The sequence below is a fragment of the Diplotaxodon limnothrissa genome, linkage group LG11 (genome assembly GCF_057381915.1).
Source record: "Diplotaxodon limnothrissa isolate DT_005_m linkage group LG11, D_limnothrissa_male_GT1.1, whole genome shotgun sequence".
NCBI lineage: Eukaryota > Metazoa > Chordata > Actinopteri > Cichliformes > Cichlidae > Diplotaxodon > Diplotaxodon limnothrissa.
In genome coordinates this window covers 14,495,759-14,518,869 of record NC_140606.1, presented here as the reverse complement: position 1 = coordinate 14,518,869, position 23,111 = coordinate 14,495,759, and the positions used below count along the sequence as shown (strand labels likewise).

Sequence of the window (23,111 nt, the reverse complement as noted above, 5' to 3'; positions counted from 1 at the left end):
TTTCATTTTTCTATCGTTGCCCAAAATTATACCGGTATTACCGTGAACGGTATGATATGGCCCAGCCCTACTCCCAACTTGATCCCATTCAATCACAGACGATGGCAGACTGACTCCGACTTAGGACAGGTTTTAATGACAGCATTGTTATGGCTATTATATTATTATATATAATATTATGCATTATCAATCCTGTCCAGGTATTTGTAGTTTTTTGTACCTCCTTAAACCACTGTCTACTACAACTAGAGAACATGCTTAAAATATTCTAACATGTCAACACCCTTGTTATCCACCCATATTAGTTTGTCCATTTACTTTTAAGCATCTGAAAATGGGGGACTACATATAAAAATGACTGTCACTCTGAAACAGTTAATGCAATCATTTCTTAAACCCCTTGAATTAAAGCTGAAAATCTGCCTTTCAATTTTATGTTTGTTTGATTGATTTAAGATCCTATGAGGGGATGTAAAGACACAAAAATACGAAAGCGATGTCGTCCAAAAACTTCTTGACCTTACTGTATCATTGTTGCAAAACCTGTGACATAATGAAAACGATGAAGTTGGTGGAAACTACACCTTGTCCTTGAGCCCTGGCTCCACAGCACGATGATATGTTGTTCCCACCATGTGGAATTTTGTGGCCATAACATAGTTGATCCTTGTGTTGCTGACCTAGTTATTACTGAAACTTAACTTCAAAGTACAGTAGTGCTCGGTCAGCATTACACTTGTATAGCAATGACACATCCTTCATTCAGGTTGCTAAATGTGACACAGTTCAATTATCTCAAAAGGAAAACACTTGAATGAAACTATTTAATAACAGCGTTGCTTTGTTTTTCTGCTTTTGTTGACTGATATCGGCAAATAGAATGACATTTATAGAATGACAGGCGTTTATTTTTTGTGCCGCATCAGTGTTGATCTGGTTAGTGGTTCTAGGACAGTGTGACGAGGCATTAAAAGGGGGAAAAAAACGTAAAAAAAAAAAGGTTTTGAGTGATTAATAAGAACAGAAAAGTGCCATTTAAGTATTGGTCCAGGACATAAAACCGAAAAAAAGAGGAATAAATGGCATCAAAAGCAAAACAAAGATAATAAAAATATCAATATTGGCATCACCTGGTATTAGCATCAGCTGCTAATAATAAAGATGCATGACGCAGTGTTTGCATTGATTTACAACAATTTTAATTTCTTTAGAAGTTGTGATAACTAAATTAAGACTTTTTTTAAAATTCAAACATTAATTAAAACATTTAGGTTTTGACTTGCAGTACAAACTGTGGCTTGGTGTATGTTTTGCAGAGACTGTTGTCATTAGCAACAATATTTAGGCCTTTTATGATGTACATTTGCCCTTAAATAATGGAAACTCTGTGACCTAAATTCTGCTTCCCACAATGAGATCTTACTCAGTACTTCTGAGAGGAGGCCTTGGTGGAAAAAAAGACAGATGGTGAGAAAGAGAAGGAGGAGTGTGGGGAAATACAGGGGAGGGAAAGGGAGTTTTAAAACCACACCTCCATGTTTTTTTTTGTTTTTTTTAGTTAATGATGATCAGGAGTGAGTGTGTTTGAATGGCTTAAAGAGAAACGTAGATGAGTTCCTCTTGCTTTGGCAGCCTGGAGAGTGATGTGACTTGTGTCTGCCTTTTAGCTTGTTTCCCAGGTTTCCTTTTATCATAGATGCTGTGGCTGAATTGTTGTAGTTTAATTAAACAGTGACTTAATGGTAGTTATCCACTGCGTCACATTGGCACATTGGTTTTCCTTATACTGGAGTATGTGATTTAGAAGCATTTTTTTGAGGTGATGCTCTGGATGGCGTTGACAGTATACTGAGAGGGTTTTCTAGTATTTAATTTAATCCATGTATTTATTTATCTACCCACGAGTCACAACCTGTTAAAGTAAAAATAAAAACCTAATTATAACCTCCTCGGGCATAATTTTAGTTACATGCCAATTTAACTGGTTTACATTAGGTCATAGCGGTATACCTGACCAGCTGATAAGACAGGTTAAAGTCATGTCTATGACACTGTCTACACTCGAGCATGTGCACTGCTTCTTAGCCAATCATCCATCGTGCAGAGAAGTGTGATACCATGTCCATAAATACTACAGCTTGCCCTTGTGTGATTGAGAAAAAGAGAGGATCTAAATGTGTTTTCACAGGGCAAACTAAATAATATTTAAAAACACACAGTTTTAACTTGAGCTGGTGAGATGTTGTGCTTTGTTTTACATGATTTTGCTTTTTAAACGCTGCGATTTTAACATAAGCGTTGCTAAATGTAATTCTTTGTCCTGTCTTTCAGACATTGTCTCTGCACGATCACAGGAGTCTGGTTTCGCAGCTGCCCCGTCTGTGCCTTGCTGGTGAGACAACCTGACCATTTCCGTCCTCCCCTGTCAAATAAATGCGCTCAGGACACTTCTAATTCAGTTTCTGCTTCGGCGGGTCCAAGTTTGGTCCATGGCCGGTCCTGTTTTTAATCGGTAATCACTCAGCGCCAAGCTGGACCCGAGGGCTCAGACTCCCCCCACCTGTTCCTGCTCCCCGCCCCCTAAACAGCCTTCCGAACACATACACGCATCCCAGCTCCGTAGCCAAGCGCGCCGATTGGCCCGTGAGGAGGAGGAAGAGGAGGAGTATGTCAGTGAGGCTGCACTTCAGAAGTTCACGGCCACCTACACAGATGCTGAGACCATTACTGGTAATTGCTGCATGCATATGTTATAACTGTTGGCAGACAAAACTTACTGGAACCCATTTGGCGCTGTTGTATCAGCACTGTGTGCAGACATGTGTATAATTCATCTGTCAGAAATGATCTCCTTTGGTCCTTTACAAGTCCATTTGGCTGCATTAATGTATTATAGAAGTTACACAGTACAGCACAATTTAACCCAATTAAAAGTTTACAGTAATGCCAGCCCCCAGTCTCTAATGGTTTTGGAGTAAGGTGTTAGGAAGACTGCAGGCTGATGGAGGTGGTTTGGATGAGAGTGAGGCCTTTGGAGCTGTGAGAAACTGTCCCTTTTCTGTGACCCTTCTCTAATGTAACATCCTGTCAGTGAAGCAGCTCCAGGGGACTTCAGCTGTGTGTGAGCCAGTATGTGAAAGAGAGAAGAGCTCTCAGTGGACTGTTTCCTCAATAGAGCAGGATGACACTAGTGTCCAAAATGTTGCTGTGCACTGGCCCTTCTCCTTTCTCTTTACAGTCTGGGAAGAACACCCACCAGACACTTTTAATTGAGTTGGTATTACATACAAAATTAATGAGTATTGATTATTTTTCTTTCCTTCTTTTTGCTATGCTAATCATGCAGAAGTCTAGATTAAAGAAGGTTGGGATTCTGCGGATCATTAGGGAGGGAGAGGGAGCTAAGTAGAACCTGGCTAAAAAGCTACTTCAGCACTTCATAAATGATGCCAAGCACTTATACAGCACAATAGTGTGTAACGTTCATACTCACAGGAGCAACAGGAAAAGACCCTCCCAAAGACATTCTTTTTCCACCCTTGGGCATGATCTCAGTTCCTTGTATTATTTTGAACAGCAAGGTCTCGCTTATTTTTATGTTACCAAAAAGGTCATGTAGGAAAGTCATACTCATATTTAGATTTAGTTACACTTTTAGAGTCAAATCGACTGCCAGCTCACCAGACAGAGCACCTCTGCTCGTTCAGCATGACCAAATCAAAGGTTTGCGCTTATGGCTTATTGGTGACCAGGTACACACATGTACTGTAGCTGGTGCAGTGTAGGGTTTCCCCATATATAGAATTTACTTGGGCAGGCCACCAAAGTAAATTAACACCCACCCAATATAAATGGCGATTCATATTATCCATTCTAGAGAACAGGGCCATTCTTGGTCTACAGCAGGGATGATAGTTTTTGTTCCTTTAGAGATCCACTACAAACTGAATGAACCGAATGGAAAGTTGTGAATTGTTATGAATTTGACGATACTGGTGTTTAGTGTATTCTGCCCAACAATCATGTTTTTAAGAGAGCTGAGCAAATCCCATGAAAAACATGCAATCATTTTGAAAGTGAAACATAAATGTTGCGAAATCTAAACTTTCATGGAAAACAGGCCGAAGTGCTTAAAGAAGAATTAATGGAAAGAACTGCATGTCTGAAAAGTGTTATATTTACTGTTAGAGCCCGACCGATGTCAATGGGGGTCAATAGCAGCCATTTATTGATATATCAGTATCAGCATTTACAATCACCTATAAATTAAAAAAAGAGAGAGAGATGGGAGAAACGCCCTTTAACCATGTCATGAGTGTTATGTAGGGCACTCTATCACTTCCCTGCTGGCAGCTCGTAAGCGTAAACGAGTAATCCCTGACTTGTATAATTAAAGAAAGATTAATTTTAAACTGCACTGTAATGCGATCTTAGTGAGGACTAATAAATTACTTCACATAATAAAAGTGAAGGATTATGTTTATGCTTTGTGTGTCTAAAGTAGAAAATATCTGCCGATATATCAGATGTTTAAATCACCCATTCCTCTATCGGTGATTCTCTGGTACGGACTTTTAGAAGACTGAAACCCCACAGTGCTGTGTACATTCATATGACAGCTTATTCGCTAAAAGTCAGTGTCCGACTTTTGTAGGTAGTCTGTTATACCCTAAACAGCCCTATAAATCTATAATATTATTGCTCTTTATTAACTTAACTTAATTTTCCTTTAACTGTTGGCTTTAATGCATAATTAATGCATGCTGTTTGAATCAAAGGATGGTGTTTTTCTTTTTCTTTTTTCTTTTTCTTTAACATATACGTGAAACCCAGTTCTTGATTTCAGGCTGACAGGCTCATTCTTTAACAGGTCACTTGTATTTACAAAATCAAAGCTGTGGTAGGATCTACAGCAGCCCAGTTTTAAAGTTGGCTGAGGTGTTCAGGACAGTGCTGCCACCTGCTGGTTTGTGTTCAAATTTGCAGTTGTTTTGTTTGTGTCCTCATGTTTCCCTCTCTCAGCCTTCCGTCTGTCATTCTGCTTCTCCAACTCTCTCTTTGAGTCTCTCACAGAAAGAGAGAGCTGGTGTGGGAGTGGGTACGGGCGAATGAATGAACACAATGAGCTGAATAGAGCAGCTCATTGCCATGCGGCAGTTTCTGGGTGTGAGATGAATTCGACGTGGTTACCAGCCTCCGATGATGTAAAGAGTTGAGTAACAGTGAAATTATGGGATGTCTGATGTGGAGAGGACGATTGGGAGCAAACAGACACATAGAAAAGTGGCAGAGGACGGATAACTTTGGTAAGCGGCTGGCAAAGTTATGGCAAGTGGAAAAACGGAGTTTGAATCTGATCTGATGGGTATGGTCCCCTGGCTCTCATCCAGTCACAGCACGCAGAAACATCCACTGTGCTGCTATTTTTGTTTTTTCTCAAAGGAGTGCAGGGTTCTTCTTGTGTTTTCACAAAGACGAGTTTGGACCTGTGCTGACCCACCAGAGCCTCAGTAAAGCACTCAAAACACTGTGTGTGGAGATTAGCCTCTGTGAGCTAGTCAGTCTGACCAGTGCAGTCACTGTTTGAGGGAGTGTAATCATGGAGTGGAAAATTTTGACAGGGGGGGAGGGGCTGCTATACACATAAACTGAGGGTTGCTATGGCTACAATGTTTTTGTACATAAAAAACTATGAATAATCCAGCAAGAACAACTGGCTGACTGCACACTTTACAGAACAAACTGAACCTCATTCGTTTGGATTTTATCAATTCTGTGGACTTGAAAAATATTTAACATTGAGTTGAATCTGAATTTAACATTTATAAAATATGCACTGAGTTTGTGCCAGATGTAGACAGATGATCTCATCTGGAAACAAATGGAACACAAATAAGTGATTTCAGATATTTACATACTGTATCTGATGTTCTGTGAAGCTGATGCCTCTTTACTATTCTGGCTGATGATATTAAGGGTTAGGGTTAAGCGTTTACATATTTTATGTATTTTAATGTCTAAAGAAAAGTATTCCTTTGCCCTCCATTTCTTGTCTGTTAAAGCTGTCCTTTAAGCTGCGTCCACACTGGAAACGATTGGCTCGTCGTGCATCGCTTTGTAGCCAACGGCTGGTCACTTGTGAACGTTCCAGACTCCTGTTGCCTGCATCTGTATTTGTATAGATATATAAGTTGAAAAAATATCTCCAGTCACAGCTACTTTGTCTCGTCAGCGAATATTTTGCCCATAGTCGCTTGAAGTCACCGAACGGGATTGACTCTCTGTGGTCTCTGGTTGCCATGTCGCTTGCGGTGTGATGCAGCGTTGCCGTGTCATTCCACAGGATGACCAACTAATCAAAATCGCCAGCTCACATTTGTATCCAAGTAAACAGATTTGTATTATGTGGATTCTTACTTTTAAGCGCACTATTACTAAGAACAGATTGGTGTAACTTCAACATTCGTGGATGTTACTTAGACACACATCACCGGCACTCCCCGACAGCTGCTTCCTCCACCAGCTGGAGAGTTCACAAACAGCTTCAGAAACCAAGACACCAAAGCGCTGATCCCAATCTGATGCAGCATCTTCAGCTTGCCCCGGAACAAGCCCCTTCGATAGAGACCACTATCTTTCATCCCACAGGACTCAAATGATCCGGTGCCAGACCCCACAGCAGAACCACAGATCTCGTGCAAACATCCCTTGACCAGTAGGCACGATTGAGCTCTACACAAAGGAAGTTGGTTTTGCTCTGTGATTCAGGTTATCAGAAGTATAGTAGGCAACCACAGAAAATATATGCACATGAAAAAAAAATCTCTTTGTACTAACTGCACAAACCAAACGAGAAGCATTGCTGTGTGGAATTTTGCATGGTTTTTGTCCTGGAAGAGTGGGAGTCACTTGACCAAATATTTGTGATTTATAATCCACAGTTAAATCCTTCTTTGATGGAAATTGTAATGATTTATTGGGAAATCCAACAGCCAATCCCATGTTACGTTTGTCATTCAAGATGTTTACTTTCAACCTGTCAGGTAGGACTTGAGGGATTTTATTTTATTAGTAATAAACTTTTTATTTACAAAGAAAATAACACCTTAGCAAACACACTAGGCGCAGATTCACAGGGTTAGTGACATTTGAAAACCCTGGTTCGCCACCCACGTGTAGATGTGTGAGCTGCCGGTGACATTTGATAACACTGACGTACTACTGCGCTTTATTTCACGAGTGCACCCTCTGTGACCAGCAGCTGCTTGTGCTGCAATCTAAATCTGGATAACACTCTGCTGCAACTCCACAGAGCAGCACTACAACTTAAATGGAGGCAATTTTCTAAGTGTTAGTGGATTATAGTTTGCATCAAACCACCCACCAACTTCTGTACTTCCTTTTACTTGAAATTACCTCATTTCTAAAATGAAACATCTCAAAGATCGGTTACTTTGTGCACCACCCTAATCGCTCACATTACCGTGAAGTTTGGTAACTAGTGATTCTAAACTGATTAGTGCAGCTATTAGTCTGCTTCCAAGACTATTACGCATCAGCTTAGGATAACATGTAATCATATCGAGCTTTGTTTGGTGCCAAAAGCTGGGATCTGTGGGATTACAGGGAAAAATCTTGAGTGGTGTTTTGGCAGGTTTTCTGCTGGAGCTTTGCTCCTGTCGCGCACACACTGTGATTACTGCTGTAACGAGGAGAAACCTTTTCCGCTGGTCTGTTTTTGTGGTAGTTTAACACTTGCTCTCTAATATAGCAAAATCTCCTTTATGTTGAGTTTATTATCTTTTGGCTCAGGCTGTGTTTTCACCACACCTCGAAGCACACTCACACTTTTAAAATCTTGAAAGGCCCAATCTCTTGATATTAGTGTTTTAGTAATGGAGCTTGAGCAGCATCAGACCTGGTGTGGCCACAGTTGGTTTATACAGGATAGGGAAAGTAGTGTGTGTGTGGCTTTCAGCTTGTGTGCAGAGCCCAGCTGGGTTTGTTGGCTGCCAGAGTGTGGAAAAGTGAGAGAGTGGGGCAGTCCATGTGATCTCTCGTCATTGGCATGTCAAGCATGATGGGACCAGTTTGGTTGGCTCCGGCCGCTCCTCCCTCCCTCTTTTTCCGCCTCTCTTTTGGTCTCCTGCACTCTGTACTGTCCTCTAAAACTTTTAGTACTCTGCTCTTCCCATTTCCCACCCTCCCGGCACCTCTCTCTCTTTCTGTGTTATTTCCTGTGACCTTGCCCTCTCCAGGATCGCTGGAAAATGTAATTAGAGGGCAAGAGGGGGGCAGTGGTTGTCGTGCTCGGGCACCATGAGTGAGTACGCTGTGTGGAGAATGGTTTTCTAGCAGTTTCAGCTCATCTCTAGTGATAGTTATGAGCAGTCTGACTAACATCTGGACAGCTTGCTCGCCGTATCTTCTGGCTATCCCTTTTGTTATCTGTTTGTCGGGGACTGTTGCTTTCTTGTCTTTTTAACCTTGTATATTGAAAGGGGTGTTAAAGAGCTGGCTTTGCAAAGGAAATGTTTTTATGTTTGAATTCTTTCAATCTGTGAAAAATCAAAAGTGTCACATGTCGTCATGTGGGTTCAGTTTTATAGTAAAAGATAAGATTTCCAGGTTTAAACGGCTAAAAGCCTGTCAGTGAGTGTGTTTTAGGAAGAAGGGGAAAAAACCCTGGCTTTTCAAGCCTTGACCTCAGGGGGCAGAAGTGCATTGTTTTGGTCAACAGGAGGCAGCCATGTTGCATTTCAGATCTATGCTCTCTAGTTAAAGATTTGAAAGTCATGTCTGGGACACACACACGCATATTTCATCCTGCCTTTCTTTTTGCCTTTAAACAAAGCTCAAAACCTTGTTGGATGATATTTGCAGTGTTACCATTCTTAAACATCACCCAGTTTACTGTTCATGTTTCATATCAGAATCCAAATATTGCAGTACATTTAGGTATATTGAATTCATGCTCCTATAATGTCAGATTGTGCTCTGCAGGAAAGCTTTTAATACACTTCAGTTACAAAACTTCAGTGTCAATATAATTTTATTTGCTGCTGTACTTTGCGTAAAACCAAATGATCTGCCAGAGATGCGCTAATCAATCATAATCTTACTCAGAGAACTTTTACACAAACCAGAGGCAGCACAAAGTGGCAAAATCCAGAAAATTGTGAAATGTCACTTGTTCTGATGGAACTGGGTATTCAGCACTTACATCTGTGTTGAAATTTCTCTGGCTGTGCTTGCTAAATGTTTCCCCAGCCTCTGCTGTGAGTGTGTGTGTTCCCCTTTTCAGCACAGTCAGTCATTCAGTCTGCATTAGAAAAACTGTAAGAGCGCATTGTTGGGGAGACAGACAGACAGACGGGCAGATAGAGAGACAGAACAAAGAAACAAAGAACTTTATTTTTACTGTATGTTAATTCCCATGTTTAGTCTCCTTCTGTCAGTCCAAGAGCTTCTCTGTTCTATATTTGTGGAGGAGGGAAAAAGAAAAAACTTGATTTGTGTGTAAGCAGAGAGAATGTGTTCTCTAATAGAGCCAAAAATGGATGACGCTTTTAATAGCACACTAAAGTGATGTGTGAACAGAGAGCTGCATAGCTGAAAGCTTAGGTAAGGTTATTTAAGTTTGCACAGCAGAGCACAATTGTGAATCAGTGGTTCACAGAGGAAGGCTGCTGTTGATTTTGTGCAGGGGGAAAAAAGAGAGCACAACTGAGTGGCTCGGTGGTTAGGGCTCAGTCCCCTCTTAAATCCCAGCTGACTGGAACTTTTGTGGCGTGTAATGTCATCCATCCATCTCCCTTTACTATCTCTAATCACTGCAGCTGTCATACAAGGGCTGAAAACACCCAGTAATTATTAAAATGATAAAGAAAGAGGCCATACAGAGAGCAATCCCAATTTGGGCTATAACTATGTAAGAGATGTATACATTTCACATCTTTTATTTTTATTTTTCACAGGAAAATATAGGAAAAAATTAAGACGGTTGATCTCAGGTTACTAGGGAAGCCCTGCAGCTAGTCGACACCTACTTACATCTGTTTATTTATTATGTCTGAGCAGGTTAATCTCGTATCAGTTGGCTGCAGAGAGACTGGAGACCTGATTTTGTTTTATCTTGTTTGGTATGCATGGCATCTTTATCTCTTTCGGGGTAATAATGGGTTTAATTATGGCAGAGAAATTATTTATTGTCTTAGATAAGGATGTGGCACAACACTGGATTCAAACTTAATTTAAACTGTTTGGCAAGCCAGTATTTTATAAAAATGATTAGAAATGTCTGACATCTAGCTCATTTCAAGCCTTTACAATCGCAAAGCTACGGTTAATTAGGGATACAAGGGCTGAAAACACCCAGTAATTATTAAAATGATAAAGAAAGAGGCCATACAGACTGTAGCTCAGGTGGCAGAGCAGGTCAGCCACTAATCAGAAGGTCGGTGGTTCGATCCCAGGCTGCCTCCTGGCTGCATGCCAAATATCCTTGGGCAAGATACTAACCCCATGTTTGCCTACTGGTGGTGGTCAGAGGGCCCGGTGGCGCCAGTGTCCGGCAGCCTCGCCTCTGTCAGTGCGCCCCAGGGCAGCTGTGGCTACAATGTAGCTTGCCATCGCCAGTGTGTGAATGTGTGTGTGAATGGGTGAATGACTGAATGTAGTGTGAAGCGCTTTGGGGTCCTTAGGGACTAGAAAAAGCGCTATACAAATGCAGGCCATTTACCATTTACCATACCAACTCAACTTTTAGCTGGTCTCCTTTTTGGTTTTCTTTTTCCTGCAATTAAAACCTAACCAGTTCCTCAGTGGGCCACTAGAGGGCCTCATACACCCTCCGGTTCAGAAGACTGCATGAGTGTACTAAATGAAATATATTGTCCTGATTACTAAATTGAATAACTCAGAAGTTCTGGTGTTTCCTGTGTCCACTAACTTGATGAAAATGTGAAAGTAAATATTTCCAAAGAAAGCAGCAGTTATTCTTCACTTTGTCTTCTCTCCTTGTGCAGATGTGTGTAACAATACTGATTTGCCGGAGCTCGAGATTATCAGCTTATTGGAAGAACAACTGCCGGTGTACAAGCTGAGGGCTGACACCATCTTCGGTTATGACCAAGATGATTGGCTGCACACTCCCCTCTTGGGCCCTGACGCTGCCGTTGACCTGACTACTGAACAGATTGAGGAGACCCTCAAATACTTCTGTAAGTTCGTTATGCTGCGTTTTCCAAATATAATAACACGCGTGTCCTGTTGTTGGAGAGTGACAATGAGAGATCTGAGTGTTATGGCAACGTTAATGTTGTGGAAATGAGAGAGGGTGTTGACTCCATTGATGTCTCCGTTAGTGTGGGTGAACCAAGTGACCGTGGTTGCCAAAACAAAATTAATAACTGCTGTCTATCTCACTCTGGTTAATGTTTTACTTTTTCGTGCACTCAGTGCGCATGTTGTGTGGTTGTTTTTTTTTTTATACTATCGTCAGCACTTGCCTTATCAAACTGTGGCTTTTGATTGCAATCTGTGCCAGCTAGAGCACGTACAGACCCACATACACACAATTTGAATTAAACAAACATGCACAGGCTCGTGATAACATGTGCAAACACTGCACATGGCAAACCAAGGGAGTGTAAAGTGTTTTTGTTTTTTTTTCACAATTAATTATTAATATCTAACTCATGTCTACTTGGAATAGTGACTCAGGGTAAAACATGTTCTAAAAATAAACCAAGCATCTTATAAATAGGCTTAATCAAGAGCTGCAAATACACCCGGTGCCCCATTGCCTGCACCTTCAATTTAGTATTGACATTCATCACAGAGAACCAGCCTATCAGGTGATAGCGAGGGGGCAGAAGAGCCATTATTACAAATCATGAAAATAGTTTTTTGCTGTACAGTCAATACCATCACTGTGATTTGTCATCATCTGTATCTCCACTTGGACTTTTACTAGCTATCCCCATCTGCTTCAAGGAGATGGCTCTGTATCGGCACCCTAAGCAGGAGTGATACATGAGCTAAGATCTTTAATGGTAAAGCTCAACTGATCTTGAGTGTCTGATTGTACAGACCATCACAAAGTGCCAACGTGTTACCATTTTTAAGCATTTATATAATGAAAAGTCCAGCCCAACTTGCATCTTAATCAGGAGCGCTGTGGGGGAGGGGGATATAGTACACGCTGTTGCATCATCCGAGTAAACATTGATTCGATCTGGTGCCTGAGAAGGATGAGTGTGAGGAGGTTGTGACATGAGGCAGCTGACCGATCGAAGGCAAATCCATGCTGTGATGACATAAAATGCACACGTAACAAAGACTGTAGACTGTCTGATTGGTAAATTTGTTTCACAGCCTCAGCTGGTGATGGATATTTTGTCAACAGAGTAACAGATAACATGTAGGAGATGTCATTTTTAAAAAGACTGAGGTTTTAATTAGAATAGCTGTATGTTCGGGATTGCGTTGTTTCCTATTATTTTATCTTTTGATTCAACTGCATACCTGAAATCAAATAGCAGCGCACAGATACGTATAAATGCAATGATAATACATGTATTAATGTGCAGGCTCACTTGGCAAGCAGCTCTAACTGATCCTGTAATGGGGTCTTATGCAACCTTACTACATTACATGAGTAAGCAGTTATATGACTCTACTGGCACATTAGCATAAAACCATCCATGTCACTTAGTTAGCAGCAGTTGCTTTTTTTCACACTGTAAGAAACACTGGCTGTTTTTAGCAAGCAGCAGGTTCACAGTATGTTGTTAGCCTTGTCTTAGCCCATCCTGTGAGCATGTAGCTGCTTTACGCTGTAGTTTCATAATGTGCTTCTCACTGGTTCCTCTCACGTGCTTTCTGCCTCCCATGCATGCGCTTCATCACTCCCTATATGACAAATCCCAGAATCCCCATTTTGGTTCATTCATTTTGAGTTAGCCACGTCACCCCTGCCAACGCTACACTGCCTTCTCTGCATCTACATGCTGCTCAGCCGTAGGCTTTGGAGTCTGAGGCTGTTTCCATAACAACGACGCAGAAGGACAAAGTAGAGGAGAGGAGGGAGGGCGAAATGCTGACATGTGAATGGTGGGCGGGAAGAAGCTGGTGAAATTCCCCCCCCCCCCCCCATTGGCTACAGACATCCTTTTAGCCCACCCATCCCACTGTGTCGTCATTCTCATCATTTCTGCTGCAAAACCCGTGACTGCTGCTGCTGCCTTGCTCTCTGTATCTCTGTGTTTATTGAGTCATTGCTGGAGATGCGGTTGTCCATGTGTTGAGCTAAAGAATGTTACAAAAGGGAAGGAAAAGGTCATTTTGCGAACATGGCCAGAGTAACAGCTGACAGCAGCCGAAGGTGGCCTGACATGAAGCTATAAGTGGATGGACCTGATTATTTGCTCTGATTTGTTTTGGAGTGACTCTGGAAATGTGACGACAGAAAATAAGGAAGATGAGGGACATATTTGGCAGAAGATGGAAAATTTGCTGAAAATGGTAAAGACTACCTGACGGACTAAAATACAAATAAGTGACTCGGTGTTTTTTCCAGCTGACAGCTGATGACGCAAATAATGGGTTCTGACTGATGAAATCCAAAAATGGCACCAGCAGTGCATTAAATTAAGCATAACACAGCAACGGGCTGGTGTTACTCAGTGTGGAACAGAAAAGAAATCTGATCATGAGAACCAGATTCTTACCTAAAGTAACCGTGTCCATTCTGGTATCTGCTAAGCATGCTGAGAAAGAAGAATTGAGATGCTGACCTATTGACCACCAGACTCTACTGGAAACCAGTTAAAGTGACAGATGCTTGTTTCTGACCATACTGGGATGCTACAGTTAAGTATGCTGGGACATTGGCACATCTGTCTGTCAGAGCAGTGAGGATGAAGAGACGAGGCCAGACCAGAGGCCAGAGGTTTGTTAAGGCAGACTACTACGAGCTGGACTGGTACTATGAAGAGTGCACTGATGGTAAGAGAGCACTTCAGTGTGGATTAACATGTACAAGCTGAAAAGCCAGACACTTTCCTGGAGTTGGAAAGAGGCTAATTTCTTTATGTAGCAAGTAAGTAGCTTCTATTGGATAGCTGATTTCAAGTGGAAGACTGTTACTTAGACGGCTGTTGTGGGGATTGTATCCAAGTAAGACATTATTAGTACAGAACAGTTGAGACTGAAAATGGGATAAGAGCAACTACAATGGAGAAAGAGAGCCGTTTCCTGCACTTTACATACGTCAACATGTCAAATTGTTTGCAATCTATCTAAAAAGAAACCAATTCAAAGCACAGGCATGGAGGACTTCCTGGAAAGTTAGCTGGGAATTCTTTGGCTTCAATTTCACACATATTTGAAGTGCTTTGAGGAAGTCGTGCACACTGAATATACATTTACTGTCTTTTAAGTAACTCACTCTTGGGATCCGCTTGAATGTATGCTAGTTTCTTTCCTATTTAAATCACGTGAATGTCACCTTGTGGCTTGGCATTCTCAGCAAAACCATGAAGGTAGGTGTTGTGGAAAGGACCGAGAGGAGCAGCATTATAAACAGTAGGTGCTGTAATAGGTGGTGTTTGGAAGGTGAGTCAGTGGCTCCTAATATAGAGCCAAGTAGTAGTTGTGGGTGTTAGGTGTTGGCGGTGTGACTGGACTTTATGGTGGTTCCTGTGTTTCTGGACAACAACTAGAGATCTTGTTGTGCTAACGCCAGCTCCCTCCTGCTGATGCAGCGGGTAGCTGGCATTAGCACATAGCGATAAAATGAATAAAGGTTATGTTGTGGAGATGGTGACAAAGTAACAAATTACAATAATCTAGTCTCAATGACATAACTGCAGTAAATGATAATTTCATAACAAAGAGCAGGATTTTTTAGAAGAAACCTGTAATTGCTTAGAAATAAGGTTTCGAGTTTAGATCTGTGCTGTTTAGATCTTTGCTGCGATCTGTGACCTGTCTTAGCTAAGTTTGCATCCATGTATATGTTTCTGCTCATATGCACAAAAATGAAAGCTTTTATCTGTAGCTTGTCCAGCAGAGCGGCGCCAACTCGGTCGTTATTGTACATTGAGGTCTCACTGTAGCACATGTAGCAGTGCAGATGGTGCTGTGGAGTCAAGCGGTGTCCTCACTGTAGGTTGCTGACTTGTTTTATTAGAAAATGCTGCTGGAGCGTTAATGAAGAGCTGATATTAGCTGATATCAGCCCCTGTTGGAGACCTAAAAACAAAACAAGCTTAAACTAATGCAACGTTATAAAATGATCCTTTATGTATTGAATTCCAGTGTGTTACAACATCCTGTGGTATTGTCTCAAAGTAGCTTTAGTGTGTGACTTGAAATGATTAAATACCAGATTGAATCTGCAGATTGATCCACATGGTCATGTGACAGGTGTCACTATCAGCAGGGTGCAGTAGTGGCTCGCTTGTTACCCTTTAGTGCTTTTTAGCTCCTACTCTTTCTTCACAAACATGTCCGTCTTTCTACTCTCGTCTTGGTCCTTTTTGCTCCCTAATTATGATGCACCTGCTTATGGTCCCTTTATTTAAAGTGGGATGTAACTGATTTCATGCTATACGTGTAGTTCTCACCTATAGTAATTGCTTTGCTTTTGGTTGTTCGCATGCACATATTTGTGCACTTTTTGTATTTTGACATCATTAAACTGCACACTTAATATGGATGTTGGAGGAGAAATGAGTTCATTGTCCTATATTATGCATTCTTACATAACAGTTTGAGATGGATTCCCAGTTCGAGCTGCGCAGCTTAAATGTTATTCACATGTGGCCAGCTGGTATAGCTTTTATTTCCAGTCTTTTTTAGGAACTGATATTGCCTGGTAGACACTGACGGTAGGTTTACTGTGTTAAAATGTTTAAATGCTGGATGAGAAGGGACACACGGCTTCTTTGATAAAGCTTTTCATGGAGTGTCGAGGCAGAAATAGATACGCAGCTGGTTTTATGTTGGGGAGGGATGAGGAAGTAGGTTGGCTTATATTTAGCCCAATGATTTGCATGCTCCTCCAAGCCAGTCTTGTTGATATCAACCTGACAACGACTTTTTGGCACTTCCAGAGGCCTTCAAACAAATGGCTTCATGGACAGAGGACAACCAGGACAGCTGGGCTCAGACTGGGGCTGGGGCTAAATAAAAGGGCCCTGTTTTTCGATTGGGAATGTAAGAGATGGTTCTAACAATATTTGAATTTCAAGCTCGACAGCAAATCCCAGAAAAATACTTGATATTGGATACCATTTTTTTGTGTGTGTGTGAGGGGAGAGACAAAAAGAAACAATGCAAACTATAACGTCAATGTTTGTTTAATACCTCAGTGTTATTCAAATTGGAGCTTTGACAAATTGCAGGTTCATAAAGTGATATTCAATGTTGTGAACGTCAGCTACTTCAGAGGGCCTGTGTGCCTGCCGCAGATGACAGAAAAAGATGAAGCCAATCCAATCTTTAAGTGATAACGTGATAAACCCTGCTTCCGAGTCCAAATTACTCTGCGTTTATTAAGGTTGTTGGGTTTTCAACGTTTCTTAATGCTTTTGTATCTTGTCCTATTTAATCTGAACAAGCCCCTAAAGGGAAAAAAAAAAAAAGGTGGTGATCACTGTCGGCCTCTCTCAATTTTTATTACCACTATTCTACCACTATTTTAAAGCTCAGTTTTTAAAACCTTACGATGTAACTACAGCCCAGCCCATGCAGCAGTATATTAATGACTAACCTCGTACGGTAGATGGTAGATTATTTCAGTTGTTCTCCTGACTGAAGTTTGGTCCGTTTACAGCATCCTGCCGTGCAGACACCTTCGTCCCTAATCATTGGGAACCTTCCATTAACTTTTATCGAGTGGAAAAAAGTTAGCGCTCACCCTCCAGCTTCAGTATGTTTATATTATGCTAACGCGCTAACATAGCTGTGTAGCTAGCCACCACATAGCACATCGTTATATACCAGCTAGCCCAACTTCAGTAACCATACAAACGTCACTACTGTTTAGTTTTCTGTCTTCATTTATGTCAGAAGTGATAGCAGAGCTTTACGTTTTAATTTTTTCACAAATCCCTCAGTCAGAACCTGGTATATCATCTTTAGATGGAAATTTGTTACACCTGGTAGCCACACAGATCATTTTATTGAAGGTGAAAGAATTCAGACAGTTTGTAACTCTCAGTGATGCCGCAGTGTTTGTTTGACTTTGGGACCTGAAGAGGAGTTTGGACCCGGACACGGCTAATGACGTCAGACTTAAAGACTGGATATGGAAGTACCTTAAACCTGCATTATGTCTCAAGGCCACCAGGTGGCGATAGCTGTGGTTTAGGGCTGCCACAAACGATTATTTTGATAGTCGACTAGTCACAGATTATTTATGCGATTAGTCGACTAATCAGATCATCATCCACTGGACGTAAAACTACAGCTTATTGCACCAGCAGCATCTGCTCTTATATAACTATCATTAGCTTACAGCTTTAAGCTTTTAAGGTGCTAACTAAAAATAAAGACAAGATGATAGTTTATTCAATTTTAATGAAATTTGCAGATTGTTTCGGTGAAGTTTAATAAACTCCTTGCTATCTAAAATATAACAGGACAACGGAGTATATTCTCCAGCATCTCACACTTCTGATAATCAGCTGTCTGCTTGAAGTTTATTCAGATGTGTAAAAACTATAACTTTATTCTCAGACAAACCGATTTACTCAGGAACAAATAAAATACTAAAAAAAAAAAAAAAAGCCAAACAACAACATTTTTAATTTATCTAAGTGACTCATATATACCGGTATTTAACCTGAGTAGCGAAAGACGGCGGTGGGTTTGAAAACAATTTGCCGGGAGTCCGGTGTTCTCACCGCGCTAGTGAGCCTAGCCCCCGGCTCGCTATCGAGCTAGTGGGTAACAGACGTCTCCGAAAACGTCGTAGCGCTTTTGAAAATATGTGGTGTCCTGATAAACTGAGCCGATATTTGAGGTTTACACAGCTACATTCTCGGCTGAAAATATGTTAAACGTTTATTTTGTGACCCAGAAAGAATAACAAGAGTAATATTAAAACTAACTAGCTGCCGCCATTGTTGGAAACTAAGCTGGGCCGCGCTATGAATTCTGGGACACAGCTGCTTCTTCTTCTTCTTCTTCGGGGTTTAACGGCAGCTGGCATCCTTGTACATGCAGTGCTGCCATCTTCTGTTTCAGTCCGTTATTACACTCTTAAATCCTGCTACTTATTCCTGCGTCTTTTGGGATCTTACAAAGCTTCAAACGACGCGTCGACTATTAAATCAGTCGTCGACGTAATCGTGACTAGTCGACAAATCGTGGCAGCCCTACTGTGGTTGCAAAAAGACGTCTTGTCCTACAGAAGTCTATGTGAAAACAGTGCTCAGTTTTGACTTCATGAACTTTCCTGCTGAGTTCATGAGCTCAGTCAGTCATTTTTGGTCATATTGAATAAAAAATTAAGTCTATTTTGTAAATGTTGGTGTTTCAAACAGGAGGATTATCCGTGGTACGAAATGGTCAAGCCCGCCCATTCTCATATCACAGTAGCTACGTCCATGTACCTTGTCTACGGTCCCTAGCTGAAATATGTAAGCTGAAAATTTTCAGCTTACATATTTCAGTTTGTGTGAAAGTCTTACGTTTGCTTATTGAAGATTATCAATTTCTCGGGAGGGTTTTTCTTAACTTAATTTGATATAAAATGTACATTTGATGCACCATTTAAGTGGATTAACAACAAAAGTCAACATTTTCCAAAACAAAAAGTTTTTTGGTTTTTGAATAAAAGACTCAGAGCTTATTGCAAAACAATATATTATGTTTCCATGAGAGCTAAAGTGTGAGAACTATTGGAGCATTAAGAGTCAACACGACCATAAAACAATGGGGGAGGTAAACGCTGCCTGGAGACACTGAGTGGTGTTTGTCCAGAGCTCTTTTGTTGCCTGCTGTGAAGCATCCATAGGAACATTGAGCGGAGTTACTCAGGCATGTGGGACAGTATTGAGCTGTCATCAGTGTTCTAGACCAATTACTATAATTATAACAGTTGATCGCGGATGAATGAGCAGAAGACGGAGCTTCTTTCATGTGTCATTTTTGAAGACTGGCCCCTCTCAACAGCTCAGCTCAGACATGTGGCACTGACATAGATCATATATATATATATATATTTAATCTTTTTTGTTAACATGCAATGAATATTATGGTGTCTTATGGTAATATCTTCTTTCAAATGTTTATGTTTTTACCTCACCTCTTCCACCGCAACTATTTAAATGTTGCGATAAAGGTTATAAATTTACCATTAAGCTGATGTCACAAATTTACTGGTTAATTTGTGGTTTAATTTAAGCCATCAAACTATTTATTGGTCTTTATTAAACTCTTGAAATGTTGTGAAGCTTTGCTGGAATTTTTTTGTTTTGTTTTTGAACGGCTTGTTTCATGTCAGCGGTTGTCTTGTTGCTCAGGAACTTGAGGCATGAGATTTGATGCCAAACTGAAACTCTGCCTGTCCACTCTTTGCAAACTCTTTTGTCGTTGTGTCTTAGTCATCCACTTCCTGTATGTCCCCATTCAATGAAAAGAAATATTTTTGCTTTTGCATCACACACTGGGCTAACAAGCCAGAAGGAGACACAGATGCCTTTGGGGTTGCATCAGGAAGGGCATCTGGTGTATAAAATCTGCCAAATCAAACATGAGAAGCTACCCGCAGTAGCGACCCCTGGGGAAAAGGGGAACAACCCAAAGTAGCTTTATTATAGCTCACCTTGTAAATGCAGTTCATGCAAGATTAGGGTTCACAGTGCCTTGTGTTTTGTAGGGTCAATTTGTATGGCTGTACAAGTAGGTCTCATGCACTGTCTCATGAAACGAGTTTATTCTTCAGTATTTCTTCTGATTGACTTCATGGAAAATCTCTAAGCAGCTCAGCTCAAAGTGCCCTTGCTTATCTCTTGACTCTCTTGATAACACTGTCTGCACGTTAACTATAGTATGCAAAAACATTCACCTGTGAAGGTGTGTGTTTGTGTGTCTGGCCCAGCCCTGGAAACAGGTTGTGTGTTATTTTATGCCCTGCCCTATTGTCACCATAGAGCTGAGCAGGACTGTACCAAGTTATTTTAAGGGTGGGGTGGTGGGTGGTGGGGGGGGGGGGGGGGGGGGGATTGTAAAGTGACTGGTGTTTGTTGGGAATTGTTCAAGGAGAATTCTCTTTTGGTTGTCTCTGTTGTTGTTGGTCTGAACCACAGCGACCGCACATTAGTAAACCACTGGATGGATAACACAGATGAGACTTAAAGGCATAAATATTATGCATTTTCAATGCCCTCATCTGCTTGATTAAATCTGTTTTAACCTATTTTTTGTTAAATTGTTTGTTACATTGTTGACCTGAGGGAGTGTGCCAGTTTACCCGATGTTTGTGGCAGAGTGGAGAAGGCCATTCACTGACTGGCCACAGAGAAAAAGGGGAGGAGTTTGGTTGTCTCACTGAGCTGCCATAGAAATGACACACACGCTTAGAAATTCAATTACAAGCAGGTCCACGCACACAGGCTTTACCAGACATGTACCATGGAGTGCACAGAGAGGCACATGACATTTAGGGAGAAACTCAGAGTCAGTCAGGCATTGTTTGCATACTTTCACACATACACACACACAGACTAGGAGATTAAAACACACACAGGTAGAAACCATGGCGTTGTATCTGGTTAGCTGAAGCATCAGGGGAGAGGATGGCACTCTTCTTGTATGGCGATGAGGACAATCTGGATTTGCAGAACGAGGATAAAGAATATTTTTGTTTGCCAAAACATGACAGCACAGAGCAGGAAGAAGAAGAAAAGGAGAAGGAGGAAGAATATACCAGTTTTCCCAGTGATGGAAGGTCCGAAGGGGATGAAGAAATGGATGAAGAGCAGCAAGTTCTGTGTGAAGGTAGCAGTGAGATGTGACTAAATCTCTTGATGTTACTTTTGTTAATCCTTATCACTCAGTGCAGTAAGACACCTGTTTATACGATTTGGAACTATATAAAAATAACAGACGCCATTTAACCTTCCTGTAGGCATCTGTAGGCTATCATATCTCCTGTGGCTGTGGTTTCATCCAGCGGGTACTCTCCCTGATGTTGATTATTTGTGTGTTTGGCTTCAACACAGCACGGTTCACCTGACTGCTGGGCTGACAAGTTCAAATATGGGCTTGGCTTTTCATCTCAGCTGTGACTGTTGTTTTTGATATGAAGAGCCAGCAGGCTGCAGTTTGAACTGCAAACGCGCTCGTTCTGTGTTTAATCCTTCTAGGGTTTGTTTCAGGGATCCTTAAAACGAGATGAGGGAGAAGGATGTGCATCATGAGGGATTTGCACGTACACTCTAATGCCAATTTGTTAAGCAAGAAAAAAAAAAGTCTCTTCGCATTAATGTTCGATAATGTGTGAAGTGTTTGGTCAGCGCGTTTACGTCGGCTGCTGTTACATGGATATGTTTTGCAGTGGCTGTTAAGATAAATACGTGCTGCTCCAGCTAAAGACGTGGTATTTAATGGTCTACACAGGCTGTGCTTGGGGTATTAATGTCAATAACAGGGCTTCCTTTCTGTTTTCTTTTCTTTTCTATGAACCTGTGTGCTACAATTAAGGTTATTATAATGTCTGTAACTCCAGACTTCAAGCGCACCCACTACTTCTGCTGCACACACAAAACCGAAGGCCACGAGGGTGTGCTCACGTGGAGGTTTGATTACATTATGGCTCTAAATACAGAGTCACCAAATCAGATATCTGTGTTTAAGGTGATTGTCTTTAGTCCTACATATCTCCAAAACCCACATAGTTTTCACAGCTGCTGAATAGGACCACTTGTCTGATGTCCCCTTTCCTTTGTCATCGTCTTGGAGCAAAATAAATAGAAAGAGATGGTGTGTGCGTGTCTTAAGTTACCCAGACTTTGGATAATATATCAAGAAAACATCCTGCTCACCTCTCAGAATTAGGTTACGCTTCCTCTTTGATAATCCAGGTTACAGTCACCTTCTCTAACCTGTGCTGTTTGTCTTTAATGCCTGTTTCTCACCCGACTGGCTTATTAAAGTCAGTCAGTAATAGACAGACTTTCTGTAGTCAGATCAGCTTTTGTTAGTCAAACCATCCTCACTTTTTTCAGCTTAGCCGTTTGACCTGGGTGGAGTGTTACCATGGAACCAAGTCAGCATGGAGAGTTTGATAGATGGGAGGTAAACAGGCTGCACGCTCACTATCCGCAGCAGAGTCCTCTATTAGGCCAGATCAGGTCAGGTCAGGAAGGCTAGCTCTGTGGTCGGCATGAAGCTGGACACTCTGGTGACAGTGGCAGAGAAAAGGACATTAAAGAAACTGATGGACATTATGAACAATGCTGGGCATCCTCTGCACACGGCCATAAACAATCAGAAGAGTCTGTTCAGTGACAGGTTGCTTCTCCCCAAGACAAGAACTAACAGACTTAAAAACTCCTTTGTCCCACACGCCATCAAACTGTTTAACTCCTCTCTGGAGGGGAGAGGGAGGGGAAACAGGAGGACAAAGGAGGGGGGAACAACTAAGCTGTAGTGCCTCTTCACCTCACTGTACAATACCTTGTGCAATACTTTTTGTAAATAGTCAACAGTGCAATAGACTCAATACTTGAAATGTGCAATTCACTTGTATTTTTATTTTTTATTCCTATTTATTCTATTTATCCCCTTTGTATATTTTATTTATATTTGTCTCTGTATATATATATATATATATATATATATATATATATATATATATATATATATATATATATATATATATATATATATATAAATAAATAAATAACAATTCTGTAACTGTAACTTCGGTCGTTGCTGTGCTTTTTGGAAGTCGAATTTCCCAGAGGAACCCACCCGAGGGATTAATAAAGTTCTATCTTATCTTATCTTATCTTATCTTAGATATCAAGTAAATAAATGTCTTGTGGGTGTTGTGTCTCTGTGTCTGTGCGTGAGTGCACGTACACAGGTTT

The 23,111-nt window shown here is 41.1% G+C and overlaps 1 protein-coding gene across 3 annotated transcripts in view; it reads left to right on the top strand.

The window, feature by feature from the left end:
• Nucleotides 1-2,525: 2,525 nt before the first annotated feature.
• Nucleotides 2,526-23,111, top strand: part of trak1a (trafficking protein, kinesin binding 1a) — a 37,118-nt gene continuing 16,532 nt past the window's right edge. Inside the window, exons 1-2 of one of the 3 annotated variants that reach the window (XM_085366237.1) lie at nucleotides 2,526-2,730; nucleotides 11,028-11,222. Coding sequence is in view for 2 of the 3 variants with exons in the window: in XM_085366238.1 (XP_085222364.1) it covers nucleotides 20,814-21,015 (202 nt within the window). In the remaining variant the exon portion in view is untranslated. Of the gene's footprint in view, nucleotides 2,731-8,173; nucleotides 8,324-11,027; nucleotides 11,223-20,346; nucleotides 21,016-23,111 lie in introns of those variants that run through there. The other 2 variants (XM_085366236.1, XM_085366238.1) reach the window with 2 other exon arrangements.